At 39.7% G+C, this 16,888-nt stretch overlaps 1 protein-coding gene across 1 annotated transcript in view; it reads left to right on the top strand.

The window, feature by feature from the left end:
* Nucleotides 1-16,888, top strand: part of Taok1 (TAO kinase 1) — a 92,273-nt gene that overhangs the window by 63,553 nt on the left and 11,832 nt on the right. Inside the window, exons 13-17 of the mRNA XM_059271261.1 lie at nucleotides 1,009-1,143; nucleotides 3,762-3,998; nucleotides 6,306-6,434; nucleotides 7,336-7,539; nucleotides 12,981-13,220. Of these exons, the coding sequence (XP_059127244.1) occupies nucleotides 1,009-1,143; nucleotides 3,762-3,998; nucleotides 6,306-6,434; nucleotides 7,336-7,539; nucleotides 12,981-13,220 (945 nt within the window). The remainder of the gene's footprint in view (nucleotides 1-1,008; nucleotides 1,144-3,761; nucleotides 3,999-6,305; nucleotides 6,435-7,335; nucleotides 7,540-12,980; nucleotides 13,221-16,888) is intronic.

Here is a 16,888-nt window from a genome sequence, read left to right as displayed (position 1 = left end):
TTTTTTGAGACAGGGTTTCTCTGTGTAGCTTTGGATCCTGTCCTGGAACTCGCTCTGTAGCCCAGGCTGGCCTCAAACTCACAGAGATCCACCTGCCTCTGGCCGAGTGCTGGGACTAAAGGCGTGCACCACCACCGTCCGGCGGTTTTCTTTAATTTTTACATCCTTTCTAGTGTTTACTCTGTCTATCTACCTATTTATTTTTGGTTTGTCAAGACAGGGTTTCTTTGTGTAGCCTTGGCTGTCCTAGAACTAGCTCTGTAGACCAGGCTGGTCTTGAACTCATAGAGATCCTCCTACCTCTGCCTCCCTAGTGCTGAGATTAAAGGTGTGGGCCACCACCGCCCAGCCCTCTATTGTTTATTTTAGACAAATGGCAGAAATATTATAACCTTAAGCTTATCATAGTTTCACCTATCTATAACCAAAGAAAACACAACAAAATAGTGTTGTACTGCATCGCTTATAGAACTCAAGATTAATTTTTTAATTACCAATATTTGAAACATTCATTACATGTTGTATTATTTTTTTTTAATTTACATTAAAGCTTTTCGGTTTTATTTTAAAATATTTGTGTATGTGGGGGTTACATGCAAATGAGTGCAGTTGCCCCCAGAAGCCAGAGGTGTCAGGTCCGCTGAAGCTGGAGTCAGAGGTGCTTGTAAACCGCCTGATGTGTGTGCTGGGATGAAACTTGGGTCCTGTGCAGGAAGTACATGCTATTTACCACTGAGCAATCTCTCCAGCTCAAGCTTTTTGGTTTGCATAGAATATAAAACTGTATATTTCATATGTTGAATCTATATTTTTTCACGCACTCTGGAAATAATTTCAGCTAACTCTACTTGTGTTGAAAATAACAATAATATTTCAAGTTCCTATTTCTGCTTTGTAAAATTGTGTTTCTTTAAGATTATTGATTAAAATTGCCTTTATTCTTTTCCTTGAAACCTCAAAAAATGGTTCACCTTACAAAATAGTTTCTATCTCTCTCTCTCTTTTAAGGAGGAGGAAAATTACAGAGAAGAAGGAGATCCTAGAACAAGAGCATCAGATCCACAGTCTCCACCTCAAGTGTCTCGTCACAAATCACATTATCGTAATAGAGAACACTTTGCAACTATAAGAACAGCATCACTGGTATGTATTCCCCTGTCCAAAAACCACTATCTTTGTTATGTTGGTAGTATGAACTCAAATATATTTAACTTTCTTGTTTCTGTGTTTGGGATTTATTTTGCAAAACATTCAACATTTAGTTTTCCTGTTAGAAGAAAGCACTCTAATATTAAACTAGTAATGTCTTTGAGATATATATTCACATAGTAATTTTTGTTGGTTTGTTTATTTGAAACAGCATCTTACTCTGTAAACCAGGCTGAGCTATAACTCACTGATGTCCACCTGCCTCTGCTTGTTGAAGACTGGAACTAAAGGAGTATGCCATTATGCTTGGCCTTAAATTCATTTTTTTAAATTAATTAATTAATTTATTTATTTATTATGTATGCAGTGTGCTGTCTGCGTGTATGCCTGCACGCCAGAAGAGGGCACCACATCCCATTATAGATAGTTGTGAGCCACATAAGATGCTGAGACCTGAACTCAGGACCTCTGGAAGAGCAGCCAGTGCTCTTAGCCTCTGAGCCATCTCTCCAGCGCCTCAAATTAGTTTTGACTAGTGATACAAAAGAAGTTTTTGTGCCTGGTCTTCAGAGCGAGATCCAAGACAGGCACCAAAGCTACACAGAGAAACCCTGTCTCAAAAAAAAAAAAAAAAAAAAAAAGTTTCGTGACAGAGTTTGAGCATTTAAAGTTGTTAGGTTTTAGGAACAGGAGAAGAGAATCAGTGTATTGCCACATAAAATTAACATTCCAAGTGTGTTAACACAAACTTAATCTCAACACCCAAGAGGCAGAGGCAGGTGCATCTCTGAGTTCAAGGCAAGCCTGGTCTACATAAAGAATTGCAAGCCAGCCAAAGTTACATAATGAGACCCTGTCTCAAAAAGAGAGATGAAAGAAATGCCTGGCGATGTGGCACACACCATTAATCCCAGCACTGGGAAGGCACAGGCAAGCAGATATCTTGGATTCTAGGATGGCCAAGGCTACACATGGAGAAACCCTGTCTCGAAACACCCCCCCCCCCCCAAAAAAAAAACAAAGATCAAGAAAGAGTTAACAATAAGAGAAAGCTATATGGTTAGGGTAGCCAGTAAGAGGGAACTGTTTGAAAATTAGAAAATTGCAGTTGATTGTATTAATATGCTCTAAATGTCATTTCCATTTCCCAAAAAAACAACATGGATTATTTTTCTATTACAGACATATCACGGGACATTTAAAACCCTATTTCGGCCATGCTTGCAGATCTTCACTGCTAAGCCTTTCCACTTCTTTTGAGTTCTAACTAAAAAAGTATAATATTTCCATTTTCCTTTTCTGATTCTTTGGATACTGGCTGAAGTCATAAGCATGCTTGCCTTGATATTCTCACTCTTCCTCTGAAGATTCCCCACTGTTAAAAAATATATACAATTGTAAAAGATTTTGAAAAAAGCCAGTTGTAGTGCATGCCTTTAATTCCAGCAGGTGGATCTCTGTGAGTTTAAGACAAGTGTGATAAATGTTCTAACCCAGCCACGACTACACAGTGAGACTCTGTAGAGTCAAGCATGATAAAAGATTCTCAATTTAAAGGAAAGTGCATTAAGATGTCATGGTTGTGTTACTAGAATATATAGCATGAGCCAAGTATAGTAGCACATGCCTGTAATTTTAGCACTGAAAAGATAGAGAAGGATCTTGAGTCCAAGGCCAGTGTGAGCTGCATAGTTGAGACCCTGTCTGAAAAACAAAAACAAACAAATAAAACCCCAAGGATTGCCAATTCACTTAAGTAGTAGAGTATTTAAGTCATTTACTCCAAACGCTTCAATTTTATCCCCAACACCATACACCAAAATAAGTTTCAGAGTTGTCTGGTTTACCAACTTCACAGTGCTGTATGGCCATGAAACTATATGATAAACAGTCAAGAACACAGTGTTGCTGGGCGGTGGTGGCGCACACCTTTAATCCCAGCACTTGGGAGACAGAGGCAGGCAGATCTCTGAGTTCGAGGCCAACCTGGTCTACAGAATCAGAAAAGCTCCAAGTTCAGTGAGAGACTGTCTCAAAAAAAGTAAGTTGGGCCAGCTGTATAGCCCAGTGGGAAAGATAATTGCCTTCAAGCCTGACAATCTGAGTTCTATTACTAGTACCCACATAATGGAATGAGAGGATTAACTCCTGCAAGTTGTCCTCTGACCTCAACAAAAACACCATGGCGTGCCTCCCACACACCTAATAAATAAATGTAATAAAACATTAATATTTATTTTTGAAAGATTGGGTGCATAGCCATTAAGATACATGACCTTGCCTTCTGGCCTCATGTACAGAGACATATAAAGGACATAATTTTCCACTATAAATCTTACTACTATTACTCCTCGAGTAATAGTAATGTTCTGAATGCTTTATCATTATTATTTTGTTTAGTAGAGACAGGGTCTTGTGACATAAAAGACTTGGCTTGGCCTTAGACTCATTATATATGGTACTACCAGTCTGGACTTGAGCTCTTGGTGATTTCTTTTCTCAGCCAAGCAAGTGCTAGGGTTACAGGCCTGTGCCACCATGCCCAGCTTTCTAAAGCTGTGAAAGAAAAATGTTTGACTTTCTTGTCTTTTTCTTCTCAATTTTGTGTCTAGGTTACAAGGCAGATGCAAGAGCATGAGCAGGACTCTGAACTTCGAGAACAGATGTCTGGTTACAAGCGGATGAGGCGGCAACATCAAAAGCAGCTGATGACTCTGGAAAATAAACTAAAGGCGGAGATGGATGAACACCGTCTCAGATTAGACAAAGATCTTGAAACTCAGCGTAACAATTTTGCTGCAGAAATGGAGAAACTTATCAAGAAACACCAAGCTGCTATGGAAAAAGAGGTGGCTAATATTATTTATTCCTTTTAGACTGTGTTCATCTCTGAATTATCTAGATTAGCATTTTGATGTTTAAAGGTTCTAGCCCTAGGAACTAAGGAAATTGATCCAGGAAAGAGAAGCATTTATGTAACTTGTATAAAGCTTTCTATTTAAGAATCAAAAACAAGTGGCACACGCCTTTAATCCCAGCGCTCGGGAGGCAGAGGCAGAAGGATCTCTGTGAATTCGAGGCCAGCCTGGTCTACAGAGCGAGATTCAGGAAAGGTGCAAAGCTACACAGAGAAACCCTGTCTCGAAACAAAACAAAACAAAACAAAAAAAAACTGGAAACAAAATTGGTCAGGTTGTGGTGGCACACACCTTTAATCCCAGCAGTTGGGAGGCAGAGGCAGATGGATCTCTGTGTAAGTTCAAAGCCAGATTGGTTTACAATGTGAGTTCCAGGACAGCCAGGGCTACACAGAGAAACCCTGTCTCAAAAATATTTAAATAAATAAACAGACAAACAAATAAACAATTAATTGTGCAGGTTACATGTGGTAGTGTATGCCTTTAATCTCAGCACTTGGGAGGTGGAGGCAGGTGCATCTCTGTGAGTTTGAGGTCTTGGGAGGTGGAGGCAGGTGCATCTCTGAGTTTGAGGTCTTGGGAGGTGGAAGCAGGTGCATCTCTGTGAGTTTGAGGTCTTGGGAGGTAGAGGCTGGTGCATCTCTGTGAGTTTGAAGTCTTGGGAGGTGGAAGCAGGTGCATCTCTGAGTTTGAGGTCTTGGGAGGTGGAGGCAGGTGCATCTCTGAGTTTGAGGTCTTGGGAGGTGGAGGCTGGTGCATCTCTGAGTTTGAAGTCTTGGGAGGTGGAGGCTGGTGCATCTCTGAGTTTGAGGTCTTGGGAGGTGGAGGCAGGCTACACACATAGCAAGTTTACAGATAACCTGAGTCACACAGTAAGACTCAATATTTTTACAAAAGGATCTGGAGGTAGAGATCAAAGCAGGTGATTGGGTGCTTCCCCAGCATGTACAAGGCTCAATATTTTATCCTATCTTAGCACTGCAAGAACAGCAACAACAACAACAAAAAAAGGTACATCCTAGAAAACAATGGCTTTGCAGCAAAATGTTACAGCTAATCTATCTAAATTGATGAGCTCTTTGGTCAATGAGAATCTCAGAAAATATGGAAGACACCCAGAATCAACCCCTGGCCTCCACTTATATGTACACTCACATATGTAGACTCAAAACAGCACACACTCCACCCAAATTATATGTGATACATATGTAATATTTAGCATTCATTTTAGTATGAGTTACAAGTAAGGATCTAATTCGAAGATGAATGTATCTCATTATTTAATATATACATTAACTCAGGTAAAAAAAAAAAAAAGCTTGGTTTATAGGGCTGGGCAGATGGCTATGCAGTTAAGAGCACATATTCCAGGGATCCTAAGTTCAATTTCCGGCACCCACATCAGGTGGTTCATAACACCTGTAACTCCAGCACCAGGGGGAGCTGATTCCTCTGGCCTCAACAGGCATCTCCACATACCTATACACTGACAAATGCACACATAATTAAAATTTTTTTTAATTATTAGTTTATGTTTGAAGATAAATGTGTATTTGGTTTTTATTTATTGAAGGAAATGTATGGGTTTTTTTGTTTTGTTTGTTTGTTTTGGGGTATTTGGTTTTGATTTTGGAGACAGGGTTTCTCTGTATAAGAGCCTTGGCTGTCCTGGAATTCACTCTGTATAGACCAGGCAGGCCTGGAACTCAGAGATCTGCTTGCTTCTGCCTCCCAAATGCTAGGATTAAAGATGTGTGCCACTACTGCACGGCAGAATGTATGTTCTTTTTTTTTTTTTTTAAGATTTATTTATTATGTATACAGTGTTATGTCTGCAGGCCAGAAGAGGGCACCAGATCTCATTACGGATGGTTGTGAGCCACCATGTGGTTGCTGGGAATTGAACTCAGGACCTCTGGAAGAGCAGTCAGTGCTCTTAACCTCTGAGCCATCTCTCCAGCCCCGAATGTATGTTCTTATTCAATAAAATGAGGAAAACATTTTGGTTCTGTAAATATATTTAAAAAAATAAATTGCACAAACAAAACAAATGGTCTCTGAAATTAGACTGAAAAGAATGAACTGGTTAGGTTGTTTGGTTCTTTATGTTTTAATGCTTCTGTTAGTCATCCTTCTCTTCTACTACTACTAAGTATCCTTGGTGATAGATAATAAACTGATGCTTTAAACTTTTCTACTTAACTGATTTGATTCATTTTTTAAAAACATTCTATATAGGCTAAAGTGATGGCCAATGAGGAGAAAAAATTCCAGCAGCACATTCAGGCTCAACAGAAGAAAGAACTGAATAGCTTTTTGGAGTCCCAAAAAAGAGAATATAAACTTCGAAAAGAGCAGCTTAAGGAGGTACTTCTTTACCAAATCCTATGTTTAATGGTTCTCTACTTGGCAGTTAGCATAAAGATTTGTTTGTGGCCACAAAGTATATATCTGCTTATGTGACGGCATTGAGTGTAATGTCTAAGTTACTTAAGTTTTCTAGTTTACTAGGAGCTAAATAGAATCATTTCCTTCATCTAGAGATGATGTTGTACACTGATAATCCTGTACTTAGGAGTCTGAGGAAAAATCTACCAGTATTAATTAGCATCTTAGGGTTCATCTCCTTGAGTAATATGATTAATTGTTTGTTTTTCAGTTTTGCCCAATATGAATGTATTTCAGAATATTGAAAAACAAAGGGATTAACATTATACTTAAATGTTTTATCCTTATTCCAATTAAAATATGATTTTGTTTTTAACTTGAAATCACTTCTGGCTCTTCTTGGAAAGGTTTTTAAAGTTTTACTTTTTAACCAGTCATTCTGTGCTTTAAAGCCAGGAAACATGAAAATGAGCCTGTGCAAAACTAAAGCTATTCATGTATTATGATGTACATAGAATCATATTACCTAGCTTTTCCGGGTCTACTGAGCTCTTACTAGAAAGAAAACACAACTAGAGTTTAGCGTGTGATGGATTGGGAATGTAGCTTCCAGCACTGTCAGGGCCCTACATTAAGTTCCCTCTACCGTGAAAAGTGAGTAAGTAAATTTATCCGAGCTAGTCATGGGGATGTGTACCTGCATAATTCTACCAACAAGTAGACTAAAGCAGGAGGATTGTAAATTCAAGACCAGCCCAGTCTGCATAGTAATAACAGTAACAAAACTCAAAACATTGCTTGATCAATGTACCATGCTACTTTATACATTCATATAGTTAATTTTTATATAGCTGAATTTTTCTGGTGGTTTTGTTTCCAGGAGCTGAATGAAAACCAGAGCACACCTAAAAAAGAAAAGCAGGAATGGCTTTCCAAGCAGAAGGAGAACATACAACACTTCCAGGCAGAAGAAGAAGCTAACCTTCTTCGACGCCAAAGGCAGTATCTAGAGCTGGAATGTCGCCGCTTCAAGAGAAGAATGTTACTTGGGCGACATAACTTGGAACAGGACCTTGTCAGGGAGGTATGTATATTTGAATGCTATAAAAATTAAAATAAGTAAATAGTCAGAGCTGGAAATTAAAACATTTTTTTAAGACAAGGCCTTAGTCTATGGGCCAGGTTGGCCTAAAACTCACTATTGAGTCCAAGGTAGTCTTAGACTTGTGTGGTAACTCCTGCCTCATCTCCTGATTGTTACAGTAAAACTCTTTATCAATGAATCCTTTGTGAAAATTGAAAATTTTGTCTGGTGTGGTGGTGCACACCTTTAACCCCAGCCCTCGGAGGCAGAGGCAGGCAGATCTCTGAGTTTGAGGCCAGCCTGGTCTACATAGTGAGTTCCAGGACAGCAGACCTGTCTCAAAAAACTGAAAGAAAGGGAAATTTCCAGTCACTTCCAAATCTCTGCTTTTCTATATGGATTTCTCTTTACCTGAGTCACTATTGTGCAGATATTCACAAGACCTTTCTTTCCCTGTGATAGCATCTGAGAAAAACCTCCTCTTGGTACCAATTCCTTCTCCTTCTAAAGGTGCTCTGCTTTTTGCCCTCTTCTGTACACATGAAGACACAATATTTTGGAGGTCAGTGTGTCTATCTTCCTCATTAGAACTGACTTTTGGTTTTTTGAGACTGGGTTTCTTTGTGTGGCTTTTGGAGCCTATCCTGGAACTCGCTCTGTAGAACAGATTGGCCTCAAACTCACAGAGATACACTTGCCTCTGCCTTCTGAGTGCTGGGATTAAAGGCATGCGCCACCACTGCCCGGCTTAGACCTGACTTTTTATGAAGTCTCAGACTTTGTTCAGTTCTTCGTATGCCCAGCATCTACCCTATAGTAGGCATTCAGTAAATAACTTGTTGATAATATGGGAATTACAAAAATACTAATTTTTGAATATGAGAAAATTAATTTGGCAACTCTTACCTCTGATCTGGAATGGGTACCATGAGGTATGTATTAATTACCATTTACTTTTTAATAATCATGTTAATTATTATTTGGCAAGTGTTATTGAAAGTTTTTTTTTTCTTTTTTTAATTCTTTTATTTATTTATCTTTGGATGTGGACACATGAATATATGGAGATCAGAGGACTACTTGTAGGAGTTAGGTGTATTCTTCTACCTTGTGGGTCCTGGGGAACTTCAGGCTTGACAAGCAGACCCCTTTACCCTTTGAGACATCTTGCCAGCCTTGCCAGTCCATTTTTCTTTTAAGATGGTGAGATCAACCTGACTTTCCTACCTGAATACTGGGATTAAAAGCTTGTGCCACCAGGCCTAGTCTTGTCTTAACAATTATCCCCTTTACCAGGATGTCTGTCAACATAGATAAATTTCTTTCAAAGAATGGAATAAAGTAAGTTGTGCTTAGAGTATAATGCTGAGTATTCAGTGAAGAAACTCAGGGGCTGGAGAGATGGCACAGCACCTAAAAGCACATACTGCTCTTGCAGGGGCCATGAGTTCAGTTCCCAGCACTCACAGGGGCTGCAACTGCCTGTATTCCGCTCCAAGGGGATTTGATGCCTCTGGCCTCAGGAACCTGCACCCAAGTGCTCATACCACACAACAGCACGCATACCTGTAATTTAAGATAAGTTCTTAAAATTTTAAGGGCATTTGAACTTAGCCAGGCATGTTGTCACTCTGCTTGGGAGGTAGAGGCAGACAGACTTTGAGTTCCAGGACTTCCAGGGCTACATAGTGAAACCTTGTATCAAAAACATGAAAGAGGGCTTGGAGAGATGCCTCAGCCGTTAAGAACACTGGCTGCACTGCAGAGATGGCTCAGCGGTTAAGAGCACTGACTGCTCTCCCAGAGGTCCTGAGTTCAATTCCCAGTAATCACATGATGGCTCACAACCATCTGTAATGAGATCTTGCACCCTCTCTGGCCTCCAGGCATATATGCAGAGCACTGTATATGTAATAAATAAACAAATCTAAAAAAAAAAAAGTCATTTGCCGGGCGGTGGTGGCTCACGCCTTTAATCCCAGCACTCGGGAGGCAGAGGCAGGTGGATCTCTGTGAGTTCGAGGCCAGCCTGGGCTACCAAGTGAGTTCTAGGAGAGGTGCAATGCTACACAGAGAAACCCTGTCTCGAACCCCCCCCCCCCCAAAAAAAAAAAAAAAAAAAACACTGGCTGCTTTTCCAGAGGACCTGTACCCAAATGGCAGCTCAAAACTCTGTAGTTCTAGTTGCAGGTGGTCCAACACCCTCACACAGACACACATGTGGGCAAAACACCAATGTACATAAATAAAAAAAAATCATAAAAATGAAATAAAAATTTAAAGTTATATTGATTAGATTTAAATTTAAAATTATATTGATAAGAAAAAACATCCAGTCTTAGATGTAGGCGTAGGTGTTAATGGACATTGTTAGTACCATCCTTTGAGCAATATTGAATTACAGCTTTTTGATGTTGTTATTTTTGTTTTGTTTTGTTTTTTTGAGACAGGGTTTCTCTGTGTAGCTTTGCGCCTTTCCTGGAACTCACTTGGTACCCCAGGCTGGCCTCGAACTCACAGAGATCCACCTGGCTCTGCCTCCCGAGTGCTGGGATTAAAGGCGTGCGCCACCACCGCCCGGCCTTTGATGTTGTTATTTTTCAAGATGGGGTTTCTCTGTGTTGTCCTGGAACCCACTCTGTAGACCAGGCTGACCTCAAACTCAGAGATCCACTTGCCTCTACCTGCCAAGTGCTGGGGTCAAAGGTGTGCACTACAACCACCTGACTGAACTATAGCTTTTAAAAATATGCAGAGTGACTGGAGTAATGGTTCAATGGTTAAGAAAGTTCTCGGACCTTCATAGGACCTTTATTCAGTTTTCAACACTCAACATTAGGCAGCTCATAACAGCTTGTAATTCCAGCTCTAGCAGATCTGACACACTCTTCTGGCCTCTCAGGATACCTACACACATGTGGTGTATACACACTCATGTACACATAATTAAAAATAAAAGTAAATCTTTAAAAAATATGCACATAAACATTTACCTATCTTATGTACATTTGGAGTTCTATCCTGTAGAAATAGTAACATGATAAACATAGTTAGACATTTGTTGATACCTTTGGTAGAAGCAAACAGAGGGAACCATCTTAAATGACTAGTCATGTAAAAAATGATTGAAAATTGTATCACAAAGTGGTAGCTTTCAGTAAAAGTAAAATGTCTTTTGCTGGATGTGGTGGCACACACTTGTAATCCCAGTACTTGAGAGGGAGAGGCGAGAAGGTTTTTTCATTCATGGCAGTTTAGGCTATGAAAATTTTGTTGAGAGAGAGAGAGAGAGAGAGAGAGAGAGAGAGAGAGAGAGAGAGAGAGAGAGAGAATGAGAATGGGGTGGGTGAATGAATGAAAAAAAAAAGTGTTTACATTCTGGTCTGATCCGGGTATATATGCATTAGATTATCAAATAGAAGAAAACAAAGTTTTGTGCCTATATTAGTCAATTGAGATGTTTTATTTTTATTTTATTTGGTTTTTGAGAAAGGGTTTCTCTGTGTAGCTTTGTGCCTTTCCTGGAACTCACTCTGTAGTCCAGGCTGGCCTTGCACTCACAGAGATCCTTCTGCCTCTGCCTCCCGAGTGCTGGGATTAAAGGTGTGCGCCACCACTGCCCGGCTTTTTTTTTGTTTTTTATTAATGGATATATCCCAATAAATTAGATAAAGCTGAGAAACATCTACAACAAGCTGTTACCTCTAGGAATGAGGGTTTGCAGCATAATAGATGCCGTCGATTTTTATGTTCTATATGTATATATACTTTTAAAATGTATTTATTGTGTATGTATGTGTGTGATTATATGTACACCACGTGTGTGCAGTGCCTGTGGAGGGAAGAAGAGGATGTTGGTTGCCCTGGAAGTGGAGGAGGCTGTGAGCCACTATGCAGGTGCTGGGAACCAAAACCAAGTCCTTTGCATGAGCATCAAGTGCTCTTTTTTACTGAATCTTCTCTCCAGCTCCCCTTTTTATTTGGAAAAAATATTTTAAGAGAATAACTTTTTATTTATTTGTTTGTTTGTTTTGTTTGTTTGCGACAAGGTTTCTCTGTGCAACAGCTCTGGCTGTCCTAGAACTCCCTCTGTAGACCAGGCTAGCCTTGAAGTCACTGAGATCAGCCTGCCTCCACCTCTAGAATGCTGGGATTAAAGGTGTATGCCACCACCGTCCAGGAAATATTTTTACTTTTATTTTTATTTTATTTTAGTTTTGAGACAGTGTCTGTCACAGCCCTGGCTGACCTGGAACTTGATATGTAGACAAGGTTGATATGTAGACAAGGTTGGACTTGACCTCAGAGTACAACCTACCTCTGCTTCCTAGTTCTGCTATTACAGGTGGGAGCCACCATGCCCAGCAAGAATAATGGTCATTCTTCACCACCATGTGCTACATATTATATATTATTTTGAGAAGCTTTTTTTTTTGTTTGTTTTGTTTTTGTTTTTTTTTGTTGTTGTTTTTTTTGTTTTTCGAGACAGGGTTTCTCTGTGTAGTTTTGGTACCTGTCTTGGATCTTGCTCTGTAGACCAGGCTGTCACAAATCCGCCTGGCTGTGCTTCCCAAGTGCTCGGATAAAGGCGCCACTACCACCACCACTGCCCGGCCTCTGAGAAGCTTTTGATTACGAACTTATCTCTTCCTCATTAAATCTATGAAATAGAACTATGAGGCCTGGAGAGACAGCTCAGAGGTTAAGAGCACTGGCTGCTCTTCCAGAGGACCTGAGTTCAATTCCCAGCAACAATGGCTCACAACACTTGTAATGAGATCTGGTTCCCTCTTTTGGCATGCAGACATACATGCAGACAGAACACTGTATACATAAATAAATAAATCTTAAAAAAGAAAGAAAAGAAGTAGAACTATGACATAGTAGGAGGGAGAGTTCTTTTTATGTACACACAAACAGACACAAAAGTCATAGAAATTTAGTATTTACTATGCAGCCATTATTGGAGCACAGGGTTAATTACATCTACTTTTTTGTGTTTGTATTTTGTTTAGTTTTTTTCTTGTGTTTTTCTTTTTTTTTTTTTAATGAGTGTGTGTATGAATGCACACATACTCCCATGAGTGTAGCTACACACATTAGCCAAGGTGTACATGTGGAGATCAGAATACAATCTGAAATGTTGGTCCTTGCCTTCCACTGTGTTTAAGATTAGGGTCTCTCTTCTGTTGTTTACTGTTGTGTCTGCCAGGTTAGCTAGCCTACAAGGTTCTAGGGATTCTTGTGTCTCTACCTTTTATCCCACTGTAGGAAGATTGGAATTACAGATACATACTATCATGGCTATAATTTACATAGGTTCTGGGGATTTGAAGTCAGATCTTCATGTTTCTGTGGAAAGTGAAAATATTTGTTAATGTTTTCCCCTCTGGGTTTATAAAGCTATAAAGTATACCTTTGTCTTTGGAATTATATTTTAGGAGTTAAACAAAAGGCAGACTCAGAAGGACTTAGAACATGCAATGCTACTACGTCAGCATGAATCCATGCAAGAACTGGAGTTTCGCCACCTCAACACTATTCAGAAGATGCGCTGTGAGTTGATTAGACTGCAGCATCAAACTGAGCTCACTAACCAGCTGGAATACAATAAGCGAAGGGAACGGGAACTAAGGCGAAAACATGTTATGGAAGTTCGACAACAACCTAAGAGTTTAAAGGTACCGTTAGTGTAAGCTTCTTGGCATATGTCTAGTCATTGAGACAGGTTGAGTTGACTCAGTCCTGTTCATTTTTAGCATGCTTGCATGGTTCCTGTATGGACTGCCTGCTGCTTCAGCTTTTGCTTGTGTGCTTTGTATCAAAGAAAAAGAATCACCAAAAATTTTAACTGTGGGAATTCTTAATCAGTATTTTTTTAAATGTAGATAGTATCTGACGCTGAACTTATAGTCTACAGGTCAAAATACTAACCTGTCACTTTCTTTTTATTCTAAGTAACTCAGTCTAGGACTCTTAATTTGATGTCAATATGATTTATATAAAATTTTTGGTATTTTGAGACAGGGTCTTGCTATGTAGCTCTGGCTGTCCTGGAACTCACTATGTGGACCAGGCTGGCCTCAAACTCACAGAGATCTGCCTGCCTCTGCCTCCTGAGTGCTGACATAAAAGGTGTGTGCTACCACTGCCCAGATGATTTATATAAAATTTAAAAATATAAAAGTGGGTTTGAGGCCGGGCGGTGGTGGCGCACGCCTTTAATCCCAGCACTCGGGAGGCAGAGGCAGGCGGGTCTCTGTGAGTTCAAGGCCAGCCTGGTCTACAGAGCAAGATCCAGGACAGGCTCCAAAGCTACGCAGAGAAACCCTGACTCGAAAAACCAAAAAAAAAAAAAGTGGGTTTGAAGAGATATCTCAGCAATTAAGAGCAATGGTTGCTATTTCAGAGGACTTGGCATTGATTCCCAGCACTGACATGGTGATTCATTACCATCTGCAGCTCTAGTTTCAGGGAACCCAATACTCTGACCTTTCAGGCACCAGGAATACATGGTGCACATACATTCATGCAGACAAAACACTCATAATTATAAAATCAAGTTTTAAAAAAAAAAATTAATGTAAAAGTTTGCTCTCTTCCTTTATCCTACATTCCTAAATCCCAACAAAGATTGTTTTTTAAATATTTAGCTCAAATGGAACTTAACAATAAGAAAATTTTCAAATTTCATATTTTATAATGAATATTTGAAGTAATTGAATCAGTTTTTAAAAACACAAAACAAAAAGCACTCACTGTAAGGTTTTCATCAGTGATTATAGTTTGCTTAATCTGTACTTGTTTACAGATTAAAATTTTTTTTTATGTCCAGTTAGCTCCAGATCCCAAAGTATTTATGTTGAAAAGATTGCTTTTCTGCCAAATATGGCATCCTTTAATCCAGCACTCAGAAGACTGGAGCACTTACAGAGTAGTTGTGTTGATTGCCAGTGTTTAAAGAGGTTGGAATTCATAATGACTTTTTGGACTTTTTTTTTTTTTTCCTCGAGACAGGGTTTCTTTGCGCCTTTCCTGGAACTCGCTTTGGAGACCAGGCTGGCCTCAACTCACAGAGATCTGCCTGCCTCTGCCTCCCAAGTGCTGGGATTAAGGGGGTGCGCCACTACCTCCTGGCCGATTTCTTTGTTTATATAGTGGAGAGAGAATCATATGGCTGTAGTTCAGATACCGCCCACCAAAGTCCCCCCCCCCTTTTTTTTTTTTTTTTGTCAGTTTTCAAGATGAGGTCTCATATAGTATAGCCTGGCTTGTCATGTAGCCAAAGATGACTTTGAATTCTGATGTTTCTGTCTAAACCTTCTGGGTGATGGAATTGCTGGGATGTACCAACATTCCTGTAGTGCTGAGGACTGAACTGGGAGATTTATACATGCTGAGAAAGCACTCTTCTAAGTGAACTACATTTGTAAACCCTACCAAAGATTTTTTTAAAATAGTATTTGTTTTTGAAATGATAGCTTTAAAGTCTGCAGTACCCAGAGATGAACCAAACTGACACCTAATTCATTTACTGTAGTCATACCATAATTCCGATGTGACTCCATTTTCCTAGGGCGTTATTCGACTGGAACCTTTCTTCCTGTAACCGTTTTAGTTTGAGAGCTTTTAAAAAAGTAATCTGATTTTCTCAGGCATCACATGAAAGTGAGGGAAATGTTTCACCATCTCATTTCAGACATTAAGGAGAATGCCTTCTTCTGATGATTTGAATGTAAGGTTTCCCTCTTGTATGGAAGAAAAATTCCTCTTACGTTTCTCTTATTTGTTTAGTAAGTTTCAACAGAATGTTTGGTTTACCACCAACACATCCCAATAAGTGTCTGTCTGTCTGTGCACCTATAGTTTTCTGTGAGATGCTGAGCTCGAGGAGAGACTTCAGTTTGGGTACATGTATATGTTGACTAGGATTTCTGAGAGAAGGGTGCTCTTTCTGTGGAGTGGATTAGGTAAAAACTACTGCCTCTTCTAGGTCTTCATTCAACCTGCTTTCCAGGTGATGACTTTTTTGTCAGTATTATATAAGTAGAAATAATTATAATTTGAATCCATCTCACTTTCTTTGGGTTTTTTGAGACAGAATTTCTCTGTGCAGCCTTGGTTGTCTTGGAACTCACTCTGTAAACCAGGCTGGCCTTAAACTCACAGACATCCACCTGCCACTGCCTGCCAAGTGCTGGGATTAAAGGCATGTGCAACTGCCACCCAGCTTCCCATCTCATTTTCTGTTGAATCAACATCGAAGGATGTAGTTTTTCTTGATCTGATTATTAATATTTTTCTGGGGCTTTGGTTTCACTTTTGTTTTTTTATTTCCATTTTATGTGTGTGAATGTTGTCCTACATGTATGTATGTGACTGGTGCTCTCAGAGACCAGAAGAGGGCCTTGGATCCTCTGAAGCTAGACTTCAGGTGGTGTATGAGCTGCCATATGAGTGCTGGGAACTGAACTCAGGTCCTCTGCAAGAGTACCTAGTGCTCTTAAGACTGCTCTGACTTTTTTGGGGGGTGGGGGTGTCAGCAGTTAGGTAAGGGACATTTTTTGTGTTTCTCGATTTTTTTTTTTTTTTTTTTTTTTTTTTTTTTTTTTTTGCTTTGCAAGGCACAATCTCATAGTCCAGGCTGGTCTCAAAACCACTGTGCAGCTGTGGATAACCTTAACTCCTCCTCCTCTTACCTTTCCCAAGTACTAAGATTACAGGCATGTGCCAAATCTGGCTCTTCCTCTTGGTCTTGGCAGCACTCTCTCTATGAAGTCCAGGTGGGCCTTAATCTTCCTACCTCGGCATCCCAAGTTCTGGTATTATAGTGTCTGCCAACAATGATTTAATTTTATTTATGATAAAATTTTCTTTAAGGAGCACTCTCCATGTTATGGGATGATTAACATTTTAAAGAAGATACTGTTACACAGAGGTAGAAGATAATGTCTAAATTTCATTATTTTGTTCTTGTCTAGAAGCTCTTGGTAGAATGTTGATCCAGAACAGTGTTTAAGCTGAGTGTGGTGGCCCTTTAGTCCCATCACTCTGGAAGCAGAGGCAGCCTGAATATATCAAGTTCCAGGCCAGCCAGAGTTACATGGTGAGACCTTGTTGCCAACCAAACCAAACCAGTATTTAAGAGCAACGATACTAAGCTTGGCTAAACCAAAAGTCTTTTATAATTTTCCATTTTTTTTTTTTTCTTTTTTTGAGCTGAGGATCAAACCCAGGGCAGCGCCCTACCACTGAGCTAAATCCCCAACCCAATTTTCCATTTCTTTACCCTTCTTCACATATGAGCCCTAGCATATGGCCAGGACATGGTTCCTCAGTTGGTGAGAAA

Source organism: Peromyscus eremicus, chromosome 8a, assembly GCF_949786415.1.
Source record: "Peromyscus eremicus chromosome 8a, PerEre_H2_v1, whole genome shotgun sequence".
Taxonomy (NCBI): Eukaryota; Metazoa; Chordata; class Mammalia; order Rodentia; family Cricetidae; genus Peromyscus; species Peromyscus eremicus.
The sequence above is the reverse complement of the archived record's forward strand: the minus strand, read 5'-3'. Positions and strand labels throughout refer to the sequence as shown.